This window comes from Urocitellus parryii, chromosome 7 (assembly GCF_045843805.1).
Source record: "Urocitellus parryii isolate mUroPar1 chromosome 7, mUroPar1.hap1, whole genome shotgun sequence".
In the NCBI taxonomy this organism is placed as follows: Eukaryota; Metazoa; Chordata; class Mammalia; order Rodentia; family Sciuridae; genus Urocitellus; species Urocitellus parryii.
In genome coordinates, this window is record NC_135537.1 from 170846744 (window position 1) to 170866737 (window position 19994).

Here is a 19994-nt window from a genome sequence, read left to right on the forward strand (position 1 = left end):
TACAGCATTATCACTAAATAGAAATATCTTTCTTATCAAGCACTAAATTCTTTATAATAGCACTGTCATACTTGCAATTCAACTAATTGCTGTTTATGGGGCAGTGAAAGAAAAGGCAGAATGCAGAGGGAAGCAGTAGAAGTCAGTGTTTAGCTTCGGAGTCTAAGGGCTCAATTTCTAGTAATTTTGCCATGATTAAGGATTTTTCAAAGGTAATTTTTATGTACAAGCTCTTTGACTTTGCATGATAACCTTGGAGTAAGCTGAATGTACTATTCAACACATTCGGTATTGAGCTCAGTTTCTGCTTTGTTATTCTTCATCTGTCCGTGTGTTTCAGTATCAGAATTACACTCTGATTTTGAGACTTCTTAGTGTTCTAACCGACACTACAAACCAAGGGGATAGTATGAAATCTGCCTTGCTGGTGGTTTTTCCTTCCAGTTTTTATATGGGAGAGTAGCTGGGGAGAAAAGTCTTTCTATGGTTTTTCACTAGAAAAAAAGTTCAGAATATCTTTGTGAAGTCTTCCCTTTCTTTTCCCACCTATAAGCCCTTCTTAGGTTTTACTGGAATTACATTAAATGTATAGTTTAAATTCATGGAGATTTTGTCCTTACAAATATTTTAAATTTCATATTTTGGAAATGGTACAATCGTCAATGTCTTTTTCTTTCTCCCTCTCCTTCCCCTCCTACTTCTTCACTTTTTAAAAAAATATTTATTTTTTAGTTGTAATTTGATACAATATCTTTATTTTATTTATTTATTTTTATGTGGTGCTGAGGATTAAACCCAGGGGGCCCCTGTATAGGGGGGCTGAGCCGTAACCTCAGCCCCTTCTTCACTTTTTGGAAGTTTCTCTTTATAAATTCCTTAGCATCTTTATTGAAGTCTTGAGTCTTTCTGATACTCTTAGGGTGATTTTTTTGTGTTTTGTTTTTTGTTGGTTGTTTTGAATAGGACCTTTTTTCCATTATACTTTTCAATCATTTTATCTTGAGAGACAAATCTTCATTTTTTTAAAGTGGACATAGTTTTGCCAAATTAAAAAAAAAATTATTTAACAAGAATCAACAGGTATTTATGCCATTTAAGGTGTACATCCCAGCTACTTGGGCTGAGGCAGGAAGGATTGCAAGTTTGAGGCCAGATTGGGCAATTTAGCAAGATCCTGTCTCAAAATAAAAACAAAAGTGCTGGAAGTTCCTAGCATGCACAAAGTGCTGGGTTCAATTCCTAGCATCACAAAAAAACAAATAGATAAATAAAAATAAAGAGATATGCTTTGCTATGAATAGTTTGATTAAAAGGAACACATGGAGGGTTGGGTGTAGCTCAGTCCTAGAGCTTGCCTGGAATTTGCAAAGCCCTTGGTTCAGTTTGCAGCACTGCCCCCCATGCTCTCCCATAGGAAAATTCTTTTTAAAAAATGTCACTGTATCAGTCAAATTAGTTTACGAGGCTGTACATTTTTGTATTGCAGTGTTGGTATTGTTATAATGGCCTTAGAAGAAAAATGGACTATGGCTCTGTGGTAGAGTGCTTGCCTAGCATGAGTGAATGTCTGGGTTCAGCACCCAGCACTGCAAAAAATAAGTTACTCATTTTGATCATCCTTCAGTAAATCAGCATTTACTTACAACTGTATATGCCTCTGTGATGTATTTCTTATTTCAGGTATTGGCTTTTGAATAAAAATACTTTTGAACCATTTATTTGTTTTCATTTTTCCCTTCCAACAACTTTTTTTTAAGTTAGTTGATATGTTTTGATTTCACTACTATTGTCTGATCATCCCACTCCCCTAAGATCCCTATTATGGAATAAAGTATTACACAAATGTAGTTTGAAGATCATAATCTTGGCTGGTTATCAGTGGACATTGATAGCTTGTGACTTGTGTTGTATAGCCAGGTACCGCTGCCTTCTTAGGGAGATCATTAATGTGTGGTATCTAAGGAATCATTGGATACATAAAACAGACAGTGATTGACCAATAAATAAATTAAGCCTCGGTGCTTGCTTAAGTTATCAAAGCTAATCATTTAAATGAGTTGTTTTGTTTTAATTAAAGTTTCTGGCACCATAGTTAATGTGACTTGGAATTTCTACTAGAGTGTTTATCTCTTCCTTGGTGATTATCTTTGATGGCATAATTATAAATAGAGCCCTAATTAATATGCTGACCTTTCCCTCGGTTATTTATTTATCTACATACATGTGAAATGGCTTGCTAACCTTGTGCATCATATATATGTCTTAGAATGGTAAGCAAATAAGGAATTTTTACTTTAACTGGCAATTATCTTTAACGATAGAAATTTATACATAAATTTTTCTTATTTAGATTTCATATGTTAATGGATTTTGAAATGTTAGCATTACAGCTTGATTTTTAGAAAGAAATGTTAGAAATATTGGTCATATGTTTAATAACGTAATTATTTCACAGTTCAACATGAGGATTTGTATAAATATGCAAACATATATGGAGTTGCTATGGAACCCAGAACTGAGAACTTCTAATGAAGTAGGACAAGTCTGTAAACAATCATATCATATGAGACCTGAGGACTCTTAAATGAAACCTAAGCCTCAGTCACCAGTAGGATTGCCATCTCATATTAAAGGAGCTGTCTGGAGGGCAGATGATGTATGTAGAAGAAATAGACACTTCGTGAAAAAACTTAGAATTGGGCAAAAGCAACAAGAAAAAAGAAAAAGGTCAAGAAATAAGAGAAGGGAAGAAAAGTGTAGCTCATATATTTGAACAGCTTGGGGGCTCACAGGATTGAGGCATTGTTGGAGATCAAAAAAAGTATCTTATCTCTTGGGAATATTCTTCTTTCCATCCTAGAGATCTTTTTCTACAATTTCATTTGGGAGCCCTAGAAATTTTCCTCTTTTGGGGAAGGATCCAAACCTTTAAGCATATTGCTCAAAATGCATTTTAATTTAGTTGGTTAGCATGCTATATGAATTTAATATGAATTTAAATCACTTGAATGGGCTTGGATTAGTTGCTGCACTTGGGTTATTTCAGTAAATACAACACATCATTTTACTTAGTTATTTTTACTAGAAAAAAATTTTTTTCAGTGCTGGGTGTTAAACCCAGGCCTGTGCATGCCAGGCAAATGCTCTACCACTGAGCTAAATCCCCAGCCCAAATTGATAGTTATTTGTTGATGATAGATTATGTTTAGACATTTTAATAACAAACAGTTAAAATATATTTTCATTGGAGAAGATTTTGATTTCTTAAGGATTTTAAATTGTGGAACTTTGGAACTAGTTGGGGCCTTGAAGATCATTTTATTTTAGCTTCTTGTTTTTAAATGAAGATGAAGACACAAAGATAACCAAGGTTTCACATATTAGGCAATTATTATTCCCCTGGAGTGGAGACTCCTGACTTCAGTGCCATTCTCTTTCTGGTACATTATCCTGCTTTTCACATCTTTACATGAAAAGCAGGGTTTATTCCTGGAAACTGAGGAAGGATTACAGTTACACAGAAGGAGATGTTGAGGAAAAGCCAGTGTTGTTGGGAACAAAGAATGACATCTTCAACTGTATAAACTTTCCCTCTTGAGGGGAGAGGGAGAACAAGGTTCATTCAAGAATTCTTTTTTTAAATATTTATTTTTCAGTTGTAGATGGACACACAATATATTTATTTCATTTTTTGAACCCAGTGCCTCATGCGTGATAAGCGAGCGCTCTACCACCGAGCCACAAATCCAGCCCTCATTCTTAATCTTTGAAATATGTCCAGTTCTAGCTGTTAAATGTTGACTGCTCAGATGATGAATTTTGAGATCTCAAATATAGAAAATTAACTGTAAACAATTAATTATGCAGTGTTCTTTAAGAATAAAACAAAAATTTTTTCAGGTATTATATTTTTTTCCAAAGTTGGAAATGTTATTTAATTATGGTAATGATGATCCTTCAGGAAAAAAAAGCACATAGTTAGGAGTTGAGGGTAAACTTTCACTGTGAACTATTTTATTTCCTACCCACACTGGCAGTTTCTCATTGTAAGAGGTATCTTGCTCTATAATTGATACTTGGATTGTTTTATATTTAAGAAGAGTGAACAAGAACCAGATAGATTGAAGGTAGTTCAAAATGTCATAGCAGTGAATCTGACAAATTCTCTGAGATGTAACATTGCCTTCATTTTAGTATTTCTTCTATTACCTTGTATTTGGTTGTAGAAAAATAATATTGCCTGGTAGGAAAATACTATTTGAAAATTATAAGTGCCTTCTCTGAGAGATGCTTCACATGATCTTTTTCCTTATTTAAAACTACATTGATTTTTATGTTCTTTGCTGCAAAGTTGCATTCATTTCAGTGTATGTTTCCTTTAAGAGAAAAGAAGTGCTCTAGCTTTAGAAATTTTAAGGTAAAAATTTGCTTCTTTTATATTATGAATCTGATGTGATATTAAATTTGATTTTAAAATTCTCTTAAGATAATGCAGTTTGGGGCTGAGGATGTGGCTCAAGCAGTAGCGCGCTTGCCTGGCATGCGTGCGGCCCGGGTTCGATCCTCAGCACCACATACCAACAAAGATGTTGTGTCCGCCGAGAACTAAAAAATAAATATTAAAAAAAATTCTCTCTCAAAAAAAAAGATAATGCAATTTATTGTAAAAATAATATTTTTAAAATAATATAAGAGAAATTATGATAAAATGTCATGGTTACCTAGGCATCAGGTAATGATGGCATGGGTCTGGATCATGGTGAATAGTGGAAATGATGAGAAGCAAATAAATGTAGGATTTACTTTGTAGGTAGAACCCAGAAGGAATTCCTGGTAGATTAGATATGATTGGAAATGAAATAAGATTTAAAATTGAATTCCTCAAACCCATTAGGCTCATTTCTGTTGCCCCATGCCACTGGCCAAGCGCTGCCTTGTTGAACAGTACCAGAGGAGGAGTATCTCCATTGTTGCAGAAAGGTCTTTGGACAGCATTGCTCTAGGGAACGACTGCTACCCTTCAGCTACATGGAATTTTCTTGTTTCTTTGATAATGTTTTTTTTTTTTTGACCATCTCTTCTGTTTCTCATTTTCTGAAACTTCTGTTGATAAAATTTTGAACCTTCTGGATTTTCCAAGTCTTTCCTCTTTTTTGCCTATCATATTTTGATATCCTTATAGTTTTTCCTACTTTTGGGGGGGGAATTTCCTTGATTTTATCTATAAACTCTTTTATTTCATTTTTATATTTGCACCCTCGAAGAATTTTCAAGTGTTCTTTTATTGTCAGAGTTTTCCTTTTTCTTCTTGTTTTTGTTTTATGAATGCAGTGCCTTTTCTGTGAATACCAATTAGAGAGTTTGTTTTATATTTTTATATTTTTAGTAAAACAAAAATAATATTTTGGACATAACAGTTTTTTGGAGCATCACTTTTACTTCTTCCTGGCTTCCCCTTTTTTTTTCTGTATATCTGGGACCATCTTTTGTGCTAGACACACCCTTCAGTGTCTGGTAGCTCTCAATATCCGTGTCACCAAAAAGCCTTACTGGAAAGCAACTTGGGAGTTTTGTGTCTGTCACAGGACTGTTCCTGACAGTCTTTCCCTGGGGATTTTTTGGTGTTTGACTTTCTCTGAACCTTTCACTGTTGGATTTTGGTTTATCTGTCTCCTTACTTGTTGACTGTATTATTTGTACCTGACTGGTTGTGTTCCACCGTGGTTCTGGGGAGGAGTGTAATGTGAGACCAACTGAACAGACTTCCAGTCAACCCCTGGATTTCATCTTCCAGTGTGGCTGGTGTTTCTGAGGCCCGAACCTTTATGGAAATCAATCAGAGCAGATTGATTCTTTTCTTGGGTTGTAGTGGTAGCGCCATTCTTCTTTCGTAGGTGCTGTTCTTTGATTCAGCCTCCCTGGGTTCCAGAAGTGTGTCCTGGCCGTTGTTAGGGTCTTGATTATTATACGTCTTTTATTTTCATTTGTTATTATTTTAGTGGAACCTTGGACCAGGGTCCACTTTAACTCAAAATTATGCTTTTAAAAAACATTTTTTATAAGTTATCCAGTGCTTTTCAATAGAGTGTATTACATAAGCCCATAGATAGTGCTGTTGCAGACTACAGCTTATCTATTGCACATCATCTGGCTTGTATTTTGGATTGTTTTAAAATTTACGATATTCCTGTCCTCCTTCCATCCAAGTTTTTTTCCTTGAGGTTTCTCTGTACCTCTGCACTAAACTATAGCATGTTAAACATAAAATTATACTGTTATAATTTTAACTGAAATAAGTTATTAGGCCCAGAGAGTGTTATATGGTCAGGAAGTTCCTCTTCAAATCTTGGGGAATTTAAATAGATACATTTAAGTAAATGAAGAAAATGGAAGCCATTAAATTCAGTGCTATAAAAGAGTTTTCATGACATGAAAAGATATAATTTTTTAAAGAGAAATTACCAAGCAGTGCCAGGCATAGTGGTGCACACCTGTAACTACAGCTATTTGGGGGACTGAGGCAGAAAGATCACAAGTTCAAGGCCAGCCTTGGCAACTTAGGGAGACCCTGCCTCAGAATAAAATAAAAAGGGCTGGGGAAGTAGTTCGGTGATACAGCACCCCCAGGATCTAATCCCTAGTACCTAAGGGGGAAAAAGTTACAAACAAAAAAAGAAGGCAAAGCATCTGCTCTTGACATTTCTACAACATTCTGCTGGAAATCTTTGCCAGTGCAGTCAGGCAAGGAAGTAAAGGAATTGAGATTGGGAAGGAAGAAATAAAATTGTCCCTAATCCCAGATGACATGCTTGTCAAAAAACAAACAAAAATCCCACAACTAATTTAAGTTTCACAAGATCACACAAAAATCAATCATATTTCTGTGTATTGGCAGCATGCAATTGGAAACCAAAATACAGAAATACAGGACCTAGATGCTGAAACAACTACAAAACTGCTAACAAGGAATTTATTTGATATATAAACCATTTTATTCATTTGCCATCAAAATTTTCTAACCTGTACTCACCTTAACTTTGAGGATAGACTCCATTATAGCAAGTCACTTTTTCATGCGTTTACTTTATATTGTATAAAATAGAAAACACCAGTAGACCTTCATACACACACACAACGTGTATATTCACTATATTCATCTAATTTAAAAGACACTAAAAGTTCAAGTTTCAGCTCTCTTTTTCTGACATAAAGGATCAATCATATTCATAATGTGATTTGAAATTGAATTTCGTATTTCATCTAGGCATTCATCTCTGTCATAGCTGCTTTGGAACCATTACAGATAATGTTATACAGTTCGTTCCCAGATCCCGCTGTGCATTTCAGCTGAGTGATTTGGGGTTCTCAATTTGGAAGATATAAATGATACACATTTTCTGCAAAATTTAATTGAATATTATCTAATATCAGCCTCTGTTTCTTTCTGAGTTTTGGTTTTCCTCATTTAAGAAATGAGGAAATGGTTCATATATCATCCATTGTTTATACTGCTGGTTTATGTATGTTATTTAAAGAAAAGGGACTTATAGAATTAATAGGTGAAATCATATGAGACTATTTAGTATTTGATATTAGTCTACTATATCACCAGTAGACTAGTATAACCTGCTCTTTCTGAGATCAGAATCGGTATTAGTTTTTTACTTTAATATTTGCACATAAAGACTTGAGAATGATTCCCTGCAGATTGTGATGGGCTAAACTCCCCACCGAGTAATAAAAATAAACCCTTCTTTGTGATTCTAAGAGATAATTGTCTTCATTACAAAGCTTGATATAAAAGAGACTGGGAGCTATTACAGGGCGGCTCTTCTACCTCAATCATGAAATATCAAATGTGCTGATTACATTCATAGTTGACTCTAAATCAGGATGGTTAATAGTCTCAAACCCAGGATCAATCAAACAAACAAAAAACAAAACCAGGATCAAAATTACAGTGGTTTTTTGATTTGTTTGTTTTTTGTTTTTTGTTTTTTTTGACCATTGAAAACATTTCCTTTAAGGAAGAGTAAAATTAAAATTGGATTTTTAAAAAAAAGGAAAAAGAAACAAAGATGGATTTAGATGTTTTACTGAGACATAGAAGAACAAAAAAAAAAATGTATGAGAAAAGGAAGGTGATAGTAGTACTTTGCCTTCCTCATCCAGTGGCTGAGACTGCGAATGCAGTGATCTGGCCAGTAGTGAAAGAATTGCTGTCTCTGCCCTTTACTCCGACCACACCCACTCTCTTCCCTGCCTTGTATCCTAGTGGTTTCTTGGGTCTTCCCCTTAGACTGTTATTGCTTACACCCACACTTCCCCGTTTAATTGCCCTGAGGGTGTCTACCTGTCCAAAAAACATCCTACTATCACTGTGCCTTATCATCTCTCTCTCTTCTCTTTAAACCAACCTCCACGTACAATACTGGTGAAAGAAAGATTCCTCAGAATCAAAATTGACCACAAGCTGAAGAGCAAATTTATTATTATTGGGAGAAACTATAAAAAGCCAGTCCCATCCTGTCAGTTAAGATGGATCATGTCATCTTTACATTACAATAAAACAGGAACCCTGCTTATGCACCAGGAATGAACCTAAATGCTATGCACACTTAACTCATTTAATTCTCTCAACAGTCCCAGGGTACTGGGGGTAATTAATTTTACAGACGAAGTCCCCATGAGGTTAGGTCAGTTGCCCAGGGTCACACTGCTGCTGCAAGGAGAGAGTGAAGTCCCGCACAGCTGGCCTGCCTCCAGGTAGAAGCTGCTGCCTCATCTTGTTGCACACAGCTGTGCTGTTAGGACTGACACAGAGTAGGGTCACCAGAGGCAGGCAATGACAAATGAGAGTGCTTAGGTAACTAAGAAGCCTCAGAATGGCTGGGAAATAGCTGTCTGCAGAGTAAGGGATTTGGGGTTGTGCAAATTCAGGACATTTAGAGAAGAAAATATATGTAAGTTAATCTGATTTCAGACATGTAAAGAATATTTTGAGTAATGAATATTCTCTGTCACTCGAACAAGCAAAAGAAAATGCAGTGAAGTCCAGTCAGAAATGCTTATGCTAGACAGGAAGAATCTTATGTTGCCACCAGGTCTAAGGAGAAATAGCTGGGGAGTTGTGAAGGCCCCGGAGAAGAGTCTAGAGCAGATGGCTCTGCTCAAGAAGCTGCGATTCAGCTGATATGTGGCAACTTCGCCCATTTCGTTTTGAACAGCTGTGCTGCTTCTTTGTGTTCTTACTCCACTGATACCTAGAACAGAGTTTTAGAACTGGAGACAACTTGTTCAACTCCTGTGTTTTACAGATAAAGGAACAAAATCAGAAATCAGGCATGTATTGTCACAAGACTGTCTCACAGGACAGAGCTGAGTTTTGAACCCCAGTCTGCTGACACCATGTCCAGTGTTCAGACTGCTTTTTTTTCAGTCACAGAAGAGAACATTCTTGAGATTTTCTGCTTAATAATAAAATGAGGTTGCTGTGGGTCTGAAATGGGAAGGAGTGTGGAATAAGGTGTTGCAACTTATGAAATGTCCTTTTTTTTGAGTAGTATGAGCCCAGAGGACCTGGTCGGCCCTTGTACCAAAGAAGAATCTCATCTAGCTCAGTCCAGCCTTGTTCTGAAGAAGTAAGTGCTCCCCCAGACAGCCTGGCGCCATGTAAAGAGCTGCAGGACCACAGTGACCCACCTTCTTTCAGCTTCTCAGCCTCAGAGTCCTGGGCGAATACCACCTCATCGGCCCCCTACCAGAACATTCCGTGCAATGGATCCAGCAGGACAACTCAGCCCAGAGAGTTGATAGGTAAGTCAGGGTAGGTGGGGCCCCAAAGTACAGTGGTTTTAACTCCTCAGGGCCTGAGTGTTTACAAGGCTTGCTTTTTTAGAAGAAAGTACAAGTAAATTAATCTGATTCCAGGCATAAAGAATAAAGAATATTTTGAAGAAAGCAATATGTATTATCTTTCAATGGATTGACTAGAAAAAATGCAATGGTGTCCAGTTTGGAGGGTTTATGCTGGACAGGAGGAATCCTATCTTGCTATCAGGTCTAAGGAGAAATAAGCTGGGGAGTTATGAAGGCCCAGGAGATGAGTCCAGAAGGGACTGAGGCCCCATTTGCATTATTATCTTTGAACAGTATTCAGTGCTCAGAGGTTGTGCCCTGGGCATAGATATTAATTTAGGAATATGTTGATTCCATTTTTCCATTGTCTGGAAGGTTAGTAGATATATCCTTGTTTAAAAACTGATTATTTTGACCTATTATTGAATAAAAGAAGTAATGGAACTTAAAATATAATTTTAAATATTTAGAACCACTTTCTCTTGAGAAAGTTCTGTTTTCTATTTTGGGAGATTTGTTTTGTTCCATCAGGCGTAAGGGTGGCAGTCGGTTGGGTGGCAAGCACTTTTAAGGGTTGGTTGTCAGCAAGCCATGGAGAGTGCGCTGTATGATGCAGTGGCCATGGGAGGCCAGCAGCGTTCCATCGGGTTTAGAAATCCTGTGTGTATCCACACATTGACACAGGTGTCCACGGCTGATGAACAAGAGAGTGCGGGAGGCTGGGAGTGGAGAAGGCTCTGGAACTGGAACTCTACCTGGAAGGTCCAGAGCTTTTCTCTTTGACTTCAGAACAGCACTCCCTTCCATCTTTACTCTCTTCCCTTTTCTTAAAAATTATATTGAACATAAAGAAACTATTACCTCAGTTTTCCAGTGTTCTCTTTGTAGGCCATAGACCTTGATCTCTGTGAACAAGTCTGAGATCTTTCTGTTCTGGTAGCGTCAAAATTAATTTTGTTCATCTTTAGAATGTGAATCCATTGTTTCTGTAACTGACCCATTTTTGAGAAAATGCTGCATAAGCATATTTTTAGAACAGAGGTCATGTTAGGGCAAAAACATGTGAAAGGTTTTGCTTTTGTTTCATAGTAAGAGACATTGTCATTTTCATCTTTCAGCATTCATCAATGCTTACTATGTGTAAGCAGCTGTATTTTGCCTAGGGTTGCTTAGTCATTTTTAAGATGTTATGTAAATACATTCAGGTTAGCATATTTAAATCATGTAAATTACAAATCAGTGGTGTTAATTTGTTTCTTTTGCATTATTTTATTATAAAAATTTTTTAAATAACATCATTTCTTTTTTTTTCTTTTTATTTTTTTTTCACCTAAGTTTTAAGTTAGCTTTTGGCCAAAATAATTTAAAATTTGACCTGAGCTGATAAGGTAGAAAGTTCCTGAACAGACCCCTAAAGCTCAAGTCATTTATTATGTCTTTTCTGCAAATATAGGCTGATTACTTTCTTTATTGCTGGGAGATTAGTATTTCTTAGATGAAAGTAATAATTAAGGATGAAAAAATCAATTCAAAATCACCAGTATTCAGAAGCATAACTTCTTGTTCATAAGTTTGTTTTTGTTCATTTGTTTTTTGGGAGTTGTTTATTTGTTTTAGAAAAATGTAGTGGTGGTGGTACATCAGACAGAAAATAAACACCATATAAGAGTTTTGAGATTTGTTTCTTGAATGAAGAAAGTCATATCATGTTGCTTTTAAAAGAGATCAGTGTTCTAGGAAAATATTAAATCCTTTAAAATAATCTTGAACAATTTTTTAAATTTTAAAGTTTTAAATAGTACCATAAAGTTAGTATATTGGCTAAATGAAATACTAAAAATGAAATATTTTTGCCTGAACTCCAGATACTATCAGGCAACTGTTTCTGATGTTAAAATGCTTTTAAAACTTTGTCATATTGGGTGTGAAGTAGTGTCTATCAAGTTTTACCAGTGTTTTAGGAAATAATAAACCATTCTAGTATGGGTTTGAAAAAGAAATCTCGGGCTGGGTGTGGCTCAGTGGTAAAATGCTTGCCTAGTATATCAAAGGTCCATTGACAACTAATATATATATATATATATATATATATTAATCTTAACAGGGTTGATTGCTTGGTTTTGAGAGGGTCTCACTATGTTGCCAGGCTGGCCCTAAACTCCTGGGCTCCAGTGATCCTCCTGGTCCAGCTCCCCTTTAGTTGGGACCACAGGGCCACCACTCCTGGCAACAGGGTTTCTTTTTTCTTTTTTTCTAAACTTATTTTGAATTCAGGAGTAGAACAGCCTTGTTAAATATCTTAGACTTGTAGATCTAGAGAGGGAAATATCCATTCTCCCTCTATTTGGTAGTTGTCTTGAGCTACACCTGCAGGAAACAGAACTGACTCAGCCTAGCTCAAGTACAAAGACTTTGATCGGCAGGAAGGTACAGGAAGCCAACTGGATTCATGAGAAGACCTGGATGGTTTTCTGAGATATTTATTCTGTGTAAAGTACACAGCACAAAGTGCCTGTCCTCTAGTAAAAACTCAGGTACTAGATGTGATTATCCTGACCTCCCTGAGTAGGCCCCGTGGCTTCCTTTGTGGTGGACTCACTCCTTTCTTCTGCTCTTCTTTGTGGATCAGTCTTCAGATTGCTCTGCCTTCTTCCTGTGTGTTTAAGTAGCTTTAAGTTGCACATTTACGGCTTTTGAGTGGGCTCCACATAACTGAGCTACAGGTTTCTGTCTATCTAAATTCTGATAAAGAATGAAAAAAGCTATGGTTTTGTGGGCAACAGCACTGGTTAGAGATGATGAAATCAAACAAAGGTCTTGAAAGTCAGGCAGATGATAGGAAATGTGGCAGTTTACAGCCTTTTCTTTTCCTCATTTACTCCATGCTTGCTGATACTGTATTACAGGGAAGCACGGCACTGTGAGCAAATGGGATCTGTGCCACTGATTAGTTAGGATAGTATTCTGAGTTATTTTGATCTGAAGTTTGCATATGTAGCTCTTTTTTATTTAAGGCAAAAACATATTTACAATCTGTGAGCAGCTAGTATGATAAGTATAAAAATATAATTGTAAAAATTATTTTTTATTTCTCAGCAAGGCTTCACATTTGACCTTCAGTTTTTTTTTAAATTTATTCTAATTTGCTACATATAACAGCAGAAGGCATTTCAATTCATATTATACATGTAGAGCACATTTTTTCATGTCTCTGGTTGTACACAAAGTAAAGTCACACCACTCATGTTTGACCTTTAGTTTTACAGGTTAGCTATCCCAGCCCATCATGTGTCTAATAGGTAGAGGAGTTTGGTTAGATGTGTTGTGATTGCAGCATTTTGTGCCGGAGTTTGACCTTGTGGCTACACTGTCTCTCCCCAAGTTCCTGGAGATGATTCCTAGCTCTGAGCCTCTGAGCCTCTGAGCTGGGGACACCTGTGAACACCACCGGGCGGGTCCGTAATCCAGTGTTGCTGTTCTCTGCTTTTAATCCAGTGTTGCTGTTCTCTGCTTTTAGCTCCACCCAAGACTGTCAAACCCCCTGAGGATCAACTGAAGTCTGAAAACCTCGAGGTGTCCAGTTCCTTCAACTATAACATGCTGCAGCATCTCGGGCAGTTCCCACCCCTCATGCCCAACAAGCAGATCGCAGAGTCGGCCAACAGCAGCAGCCAGCAGAGTCCGGCAGGCAGCAAGCCAGCCATGTCCTACGCCAGCGCACTGCGGGCACCCCCCAAGCCCAGGCCCCCACCTGAGCAGGCCAAGAAGAGCAGTGACCCCCTGTCTCTGTTCCAGGAACTCAGCTTGGGGAGCTCCTCCGGCAGCAATGGCTTTTACTCCTATTTTAAATAATCACTTTTTTTTCCTCAAGGGAGAATGTTTTAATTTCTGTTTGTATGAATAGAATTAAGGTAGTTGGACTTCACCTATAGATGCACAGTTTCCTTTGTTTTAATATTAAATATGTTCTCACTTAATTGCTTTGCTGCTAGACTTGCAACTAATTTTTTTAAAGTATATTCCATTATTTTGCATTTTTGATGTGAGTCAGAATTTTGACAGCTTTTATGTAGAATAAAAGATATTTTTGAATTTGTGTATTGTTACATATGTTTGCATCAAGCTAGCAGCTAAGAGGTTAATTGTGCAACTATAAAAAAAAAGAAAAAAAAAGTTTGTCTAAAATGTATTTAAAAAGAAAAAAAATTGTAAGTAGCATTTACATTTATTCAATAATATTACCATATGCTGGGTTTCTGTACCAGAAATGGCCAGTTGATGTACAAATGTATGTTATTTTTGCTCAAATTCATTTAAAATTTTTTTAATAAAGGGGCAGCATCTTCTAAATACTTTTAAGTTTTATCAGCTTTTTTTTTTTTTTTTTTTGTGACAGGATGCTGCATTCTGAAACTTTTATAGTTTTAGACTCTGTGTGATATGCTGTTGTAATCTCCATCCACCGTAGGAGAGAATTAAAGGCATTCTTTGCAGGTGTATTTTGTGTGCCACTGTTTTTTGAAATGTGAAAAACATTGGCATACTTAGTTATTTTTTTGGACAAGCTACACTTCAAGCTTGTTTTTAATGTTAATTTGATAGTGTGTTTTTTTTTTTTAAACAAATCATGAAGCTGAAAAATTTTTAGGATTGTTGGTGCTTAGTAGACTTGATAACTATTTTAAAAATGCGTGAATTTAGTAAAACCCTTTTTTTCTCACTATGCATGTGTAAATGTTTGTAACCTGGCTTCCCCCAACTCCAGTGGTATAAAGAATTGTGCCGCTTAAAGATTTGGGGTTTTTTTTCCCTCCAGTAAAAATTTTGGTACCTTATTTGATGTTTACATTAAAATGTGACATTATACATGGCAATTCAAATATTTTGCTAGTTGTTTTGTTTGAGGAACATCATTAAAGAAAAAGTATAATGTTTGTCAAAAACTGATCAAAATTCATCAGAATTTGGGGCAGAAACTACTCTTGTTTTTATGTATTTCAATTCTTCTAAAAAATCCCTATTGAACTTATAAAAAACTATAAAATTTGAATAACTATCTTAAATATTCTACAGTCTGACAATTGTTTTGAATGAACTTTGGTAAAATCCAAAGGAAAATGTTTACCCTCTTAAAATTTGTGGTCCTATTATACATTTGAAGCAATGCATGTCCTGATCATTTTCTTGATGTAGTAGTGATACTTTTGTATTTCAGAGATATCTTGAAACTACAGTGTAACTTTTTTTTTTTTAAATAAGATAAGGCCGGGAACATTTCATATGAACTGAACCTCCCTGAGGATCCATTCAAAAATAGTTTTTTGGAAGACTACTTTTGATAGACCATCCTGTATTCACAATACATTTTTAAAACAGGGTTGAAAGTGACAAGGGTAAAGAAAAGCTACTTATATCTCTTAAGTGACTAGAGGTTAGTTCCTGTTGGCCAGCTACAGCTCCCTGTTGTCCTCAGATAATTTGGGATGAATGTGTGCCTTTGGTTAAAGGATAGTAAGCTGCAGGACAAATGAAGCGTGCCTCATGTCAGTTCTACCTTTCTGCCCAGAGTACAGTTCATCTGTAGTGGCTTCATAGCGAGGGCTGTGGGTTTCTGTCTGGGTGGCAGAGGTAGACGTGGAAACTGCAGATGTGTCAGTCACAGGTGGAAAGCAGCCAGTGAGTGAACAATGGCCCTGGCTTTATCTGTATAAGGTCACATGAGCACGTTTAGCTATGTCAGTTTTGCTTAGCCTACTTCAGCCAGAGGAAGGAAGAATTGTGCCATATTGCTATGTATTTGGAACTCTATACAAAGCTCAAGACATAGCCTGATTGAAAATTAGGTCACCCCAATGTGAGATGTCTGTGAAAGATGGTTGTCCCATCAGTGATGATTTCCCCTTACACCCATGCAGTATGCAGGACAACCCAAGCTGGATGAATGTTCCAAAGCATTTTGATGATATGAAGACAGAATTGTACTGTCTGGGCCTTCTGCTAACCTCTTGTCATGAGGTTATTGCCTCATTGTCTGTTTTCCATACTTGAATCTTCAACAGTTTTAAATTATTTATGTGTCTGTTTAGTTAAGGAGGTCATGTGCACACCACCTCATATAAATGTATTGATGAGGGAAGTGGGTTAAGGAAGCTGGTAAGTGGCTTTGCCATTCTCTTTTTTAGCAGTTATTTCTAAAATGAACAATCAGAGCTATTTATTAGTCCATGCTCTAAGTGCCCAGGTACTCCTCATCTCCCTCTTCTACAGCTAGCCAAGGATTTGAATGCTTCCATCCGACACTTTTGTCATTCTGGATTAAATGCTCATTTTAACCCCTAACAAGCTTCCTCTTTCTCAGTTTAATGCCCTCTTTCCAGCTGTGCTTTAAAGAATCTTTTTCATGCACAGTGTCTTGTAATGGTTTTGAGCAAGTCTTGCTACAAAAATCATTGCAAGTTTCCATTGAAATGAGGCTTGGCTTCTATGCTCTTTAGCAGCATTTGGGTACGATTAGCAGGTACACAAAAGTCATACTTATAAAAATAACTTGTTTTCTTATTCCATATCTTAGGTTCAACCTTAGAGCTCAGAATGAAAACATAGACACACTTTCAAGAAAACTTGATGATAGCTCTGAGATAATACCAATTACTACCAACTTCCTTTTCCAAAACAGAGGTTGATTGTTCGCATGGTTTCTTTTTGCTTTTTTGTTCTTTGAATCACTCTGAAGTTTCCTTGTTCTTGCCAGAACTATTTTTTATTCATTTCACTTTTTAATTTCAGTGCAACTAAAGAGGTTTTCTTTTAATCTTCAGTTCTTTGGGGTAATAGTGTGTATTCATGCTAATTTTTTTCCTGATCTAAAAATGCATTTTTTGTTAAGATTTGAAGAGCCTTTTTCACTGTAATGTGGATATTTTCTGGTGTTTGTTGCTTTGGCATATGCTTTGTCAGATTGTTAGAGCAGAGCTTTGTTTTTGACTAGCCAGTAGTTAATTATTGACCATTTAAACTAACATAACCCCAGTTTTCCTTTCTTCACGCAGCTTTGCTTTTTGTCCAGGTCATCTTGTGTCTGTGAAATACCAAACTGCTGGCAGTATGTTTTTATCATCAGAGACTCTAGAGTAAGTTCAGGTTTGGTGTAAACATCAACTGGTCTTTTCAGTTCAAAGAATTGCAGAATAAGTAAAATAAGTAGAATTCCCACTGACTAAGCATTACCTACTTAAACACAGCAACCTCTAAGACCTATTTATGAAAATAGTTTCCTTGTTTATGAAGGCATTGAAGTTGCTGAGAAAGCTAACTGAATTTTCTAACTTTGAGATAATTAATATATAGTATTGTGGTGTTCTAGTGTAGTTGATTTTATATGTTTTCAATATTTTTCACCTCAAGAGCAAAGCTATACTCATAAAAGAATGTATCTCTAGCCATCTTGGCAAAAAGTCAGGGTGTGAAAACAATATCCAGATCAATTTTAGTATGGTTATTAAGAAAATTAGATTTCCTGAAATAGCCATTTAAAAAGAAACAGCCATGGTAGCATTGTTCCATCGTGAGGTTGTTTTTATAAAAAGGAATCCCAGAAAAATTCACAAAAGACATGTTAAAAACTTTGAATATATCAAAAGGTGAATTGCTGCTTTAAACAGTTACTTAGGTTGACCATCTCCTTTTTTCCTCTTTCCAGCTCCTCAATTTGTCATAATTTATCTGCTCTGATCTCCCAGACCTTATTTCTGGCTAACAGTCCCCTTAACATATGAAAGTCCTCAGTTTCCACATCACCCTGGGTGTCTTCCTGAATCCTGAGGCAAAGTCTTCATGGGTCTGATTGTCTCTCCCCTCCTATCCCATGATCCATGTTCAGACAGCCTAGAAGCTAGAAATCCCTGGACGGTGTTCTATAATATCTTGTTCAAAATATCACCTGGTGGTGGTGGCCACACGTTGTGAAGGCGTCAGAGTAGGTGGCACCTCAGTCTTCACAGTGCCCAGCAGGATAGGCTTCTCCAGTTGTCCATCTATGTGAGAGTGGACATTTATTTGCTGAAAGTTTACTGTAAAGCTGTTAAATTTACACTTACCACTTTCACCCCTGTTTAATTAGCAATCTCAAGATCTTTGCTGCACAGAAAGAATCTTAACGAATGTTTCACATTCTTAAAAACCACATTCAGAAAATGGCATTATGTTATTACATTAAGCTAGAATATTGAATTAAACATGTTAAAAACCAATTTTAATGTAACATTTAAAAGTTTTGAACTTCCTGAAAATATCAACTTTTGAATGATCTTTAAAGAAACAGCTGTTAGAGCTCCTAATTGTTTTTGAAGGAGTTACCGAAGAGAAGAATCTAGACTTACAAATGTGAACTGTGGTTAAATCCCAGACCCAGTTATACAGTGGTACTCTAGACCTTCTAAAACTGGAGTGTTAGGAAAACCCAGAGATGTTCATATAGTTTCAGTAATCAGAGTTTTAGACCAGACTTTATTTGGGATTTGTTCAACAGAGAGATTTTATTTTGATACAAATATTAAGCATAAAGCATAGTAAGTTTTATATAATTCTATGAGTTCATTAAACGATATTATGAAATTTTCATTATGTTCTTGGGGAGTCTTTTTAGCTATTTCTACCTCATGTATGAGGTCTCTTCTGTATTTTATTTTGCATATTAGCATGTGATTGCCTGCCTTAGAAATATGTATAGGAGGGGAAATCAATATTATCTTTTAAGAAATTTTTGGTTTTACAAAATAATTGTTTTTATTAATACGTTAATGTTTGAGAAATAAGGGGGAAGGGTGGCAAATGACATAGGTTTCAACAGAGTAGTGTCTATACACAAACCTGTCCTATTTAAGATTTTAGAATTGTGACAGGATAAATGAAAAAAAGGAAAAAAAAAAAGTGGTTCTCAAACTCTAGCCAGCATCAGACTTACCTCAAGGTTTAGTTGAAGCACAGGTTGCTGGACCCCACCCCAGAGTTCCTGATTCTAGCAGGCTGGAACCTGATCACTGGCGTTTGCAACAAGTTCCCAGCAATGTTGCCAGTCCAGGGACCACACTTTGAGAATCACTGGTCTAGAGAAAGTCTGAAGGTCTTTCCAGCCATGCATTTATTTACTCAATATAAAAAAAAAAAAACTGATCTTTTGAGTCATTTTTATAATTCTGATGCCATGAGTGGCACATTCATGGAGAAAGACTCTGCTTTTGGATTGGCTGCCACCCCTCTTCTCTTCCCCAGTGGGGTCTATGCTGCTCTTCCTCATTAGGGTGAAGGAGCTTTTTCACCTCCGGGGTGAGTTGGTTTTGTGTACACTGCTGCCTGGGCTTTGGTCTGGAAGCTGTGTGTGTGTTTGATGTGCTTAGAGTCGATCTTGATGATCCCTGCACGTGGAGATGAGAATTATGGAAAGAAGCCATCAGCATGTCACGAGAGTGCACTTTGCATTTATCGAGGCACTAAGTACAGGAGTCCCTGTCCTGAGATGGCAGTGACATGGAGCATTGAAAATGATAGATGATACCCAAATAATGTATTCTGTAGGTTTTTTTTTTTTTGGCGGGGGGAGGGGAGGGTGAGGGCAAAGGATTTGCTTTTCAAATCGTGTGTTTCTCAGGTTAACAAAGTTATTTTAGATTCTCTGCCATGCCAGCAGGTGTTAGGGAGAGGTGGTGTCTATGGCAGAAAATAAATAATTGTTTCTGATTTCTTTGCTACCTTTAAAAAAATCTGTTTGCAAATCAGTTTTGGGGAATCTACCACCTACACAGCATGAGTTATTCATAAATATACATGTATGAGCAAGTTATTTTTGAGAAAGAAACTGCCTGTCACCTAGTAAATCTGACAGGTCTTTGGATATTTTTACATTTGTGTGGTGTTGTTTTAATATCCAACCTGAACTGCACCATGGGGGTAGTGGGCTCTGCTTCTGGTTTTTAGTTTGGCTTTGAATTTACTGAGATAACTAGCAAAAAAATAAAATCTATTTTTAAGGTATTAGAGTATAGAATGACTTAGGCCTAGAAGTACACATGATGACCATCTTCTAGAATGCACGGCTATGGAACTCTTCAAACAGTACTTCCTAGTTAAAAGGCTTGATG

At 36.6% G+C, this 19994-nt stretch overlaps 1 protein-coding gene across 1 annotated transcript in view; it reads left to right on the top strand.

Annotated features, from left to right (window-relative positions):
* Helz (helicase with zinc finger) overlaps positions 1 to 19192 on the top strand; it is a 169749-nt gene extending 150557 nt beyond the window's left edge. The window contains exons 32-33 of the mRNA XM_077801421.1: positions 9564 to 9816; positions 13376 to 19192. Coding sequence (XP_077657547.1) covers positions 9564 to 9816; positions 13376 to 13710 — 588 coding nt within the window. The 3' untranslated portion in view covers positions 13711 to 19192. The remainder of the gene's footprint in view (positions 1 to 9563; positions 9817 to 13375) is intronic.
* Positions 19193 to 19994: the final 802 nt, after the last annotated feature.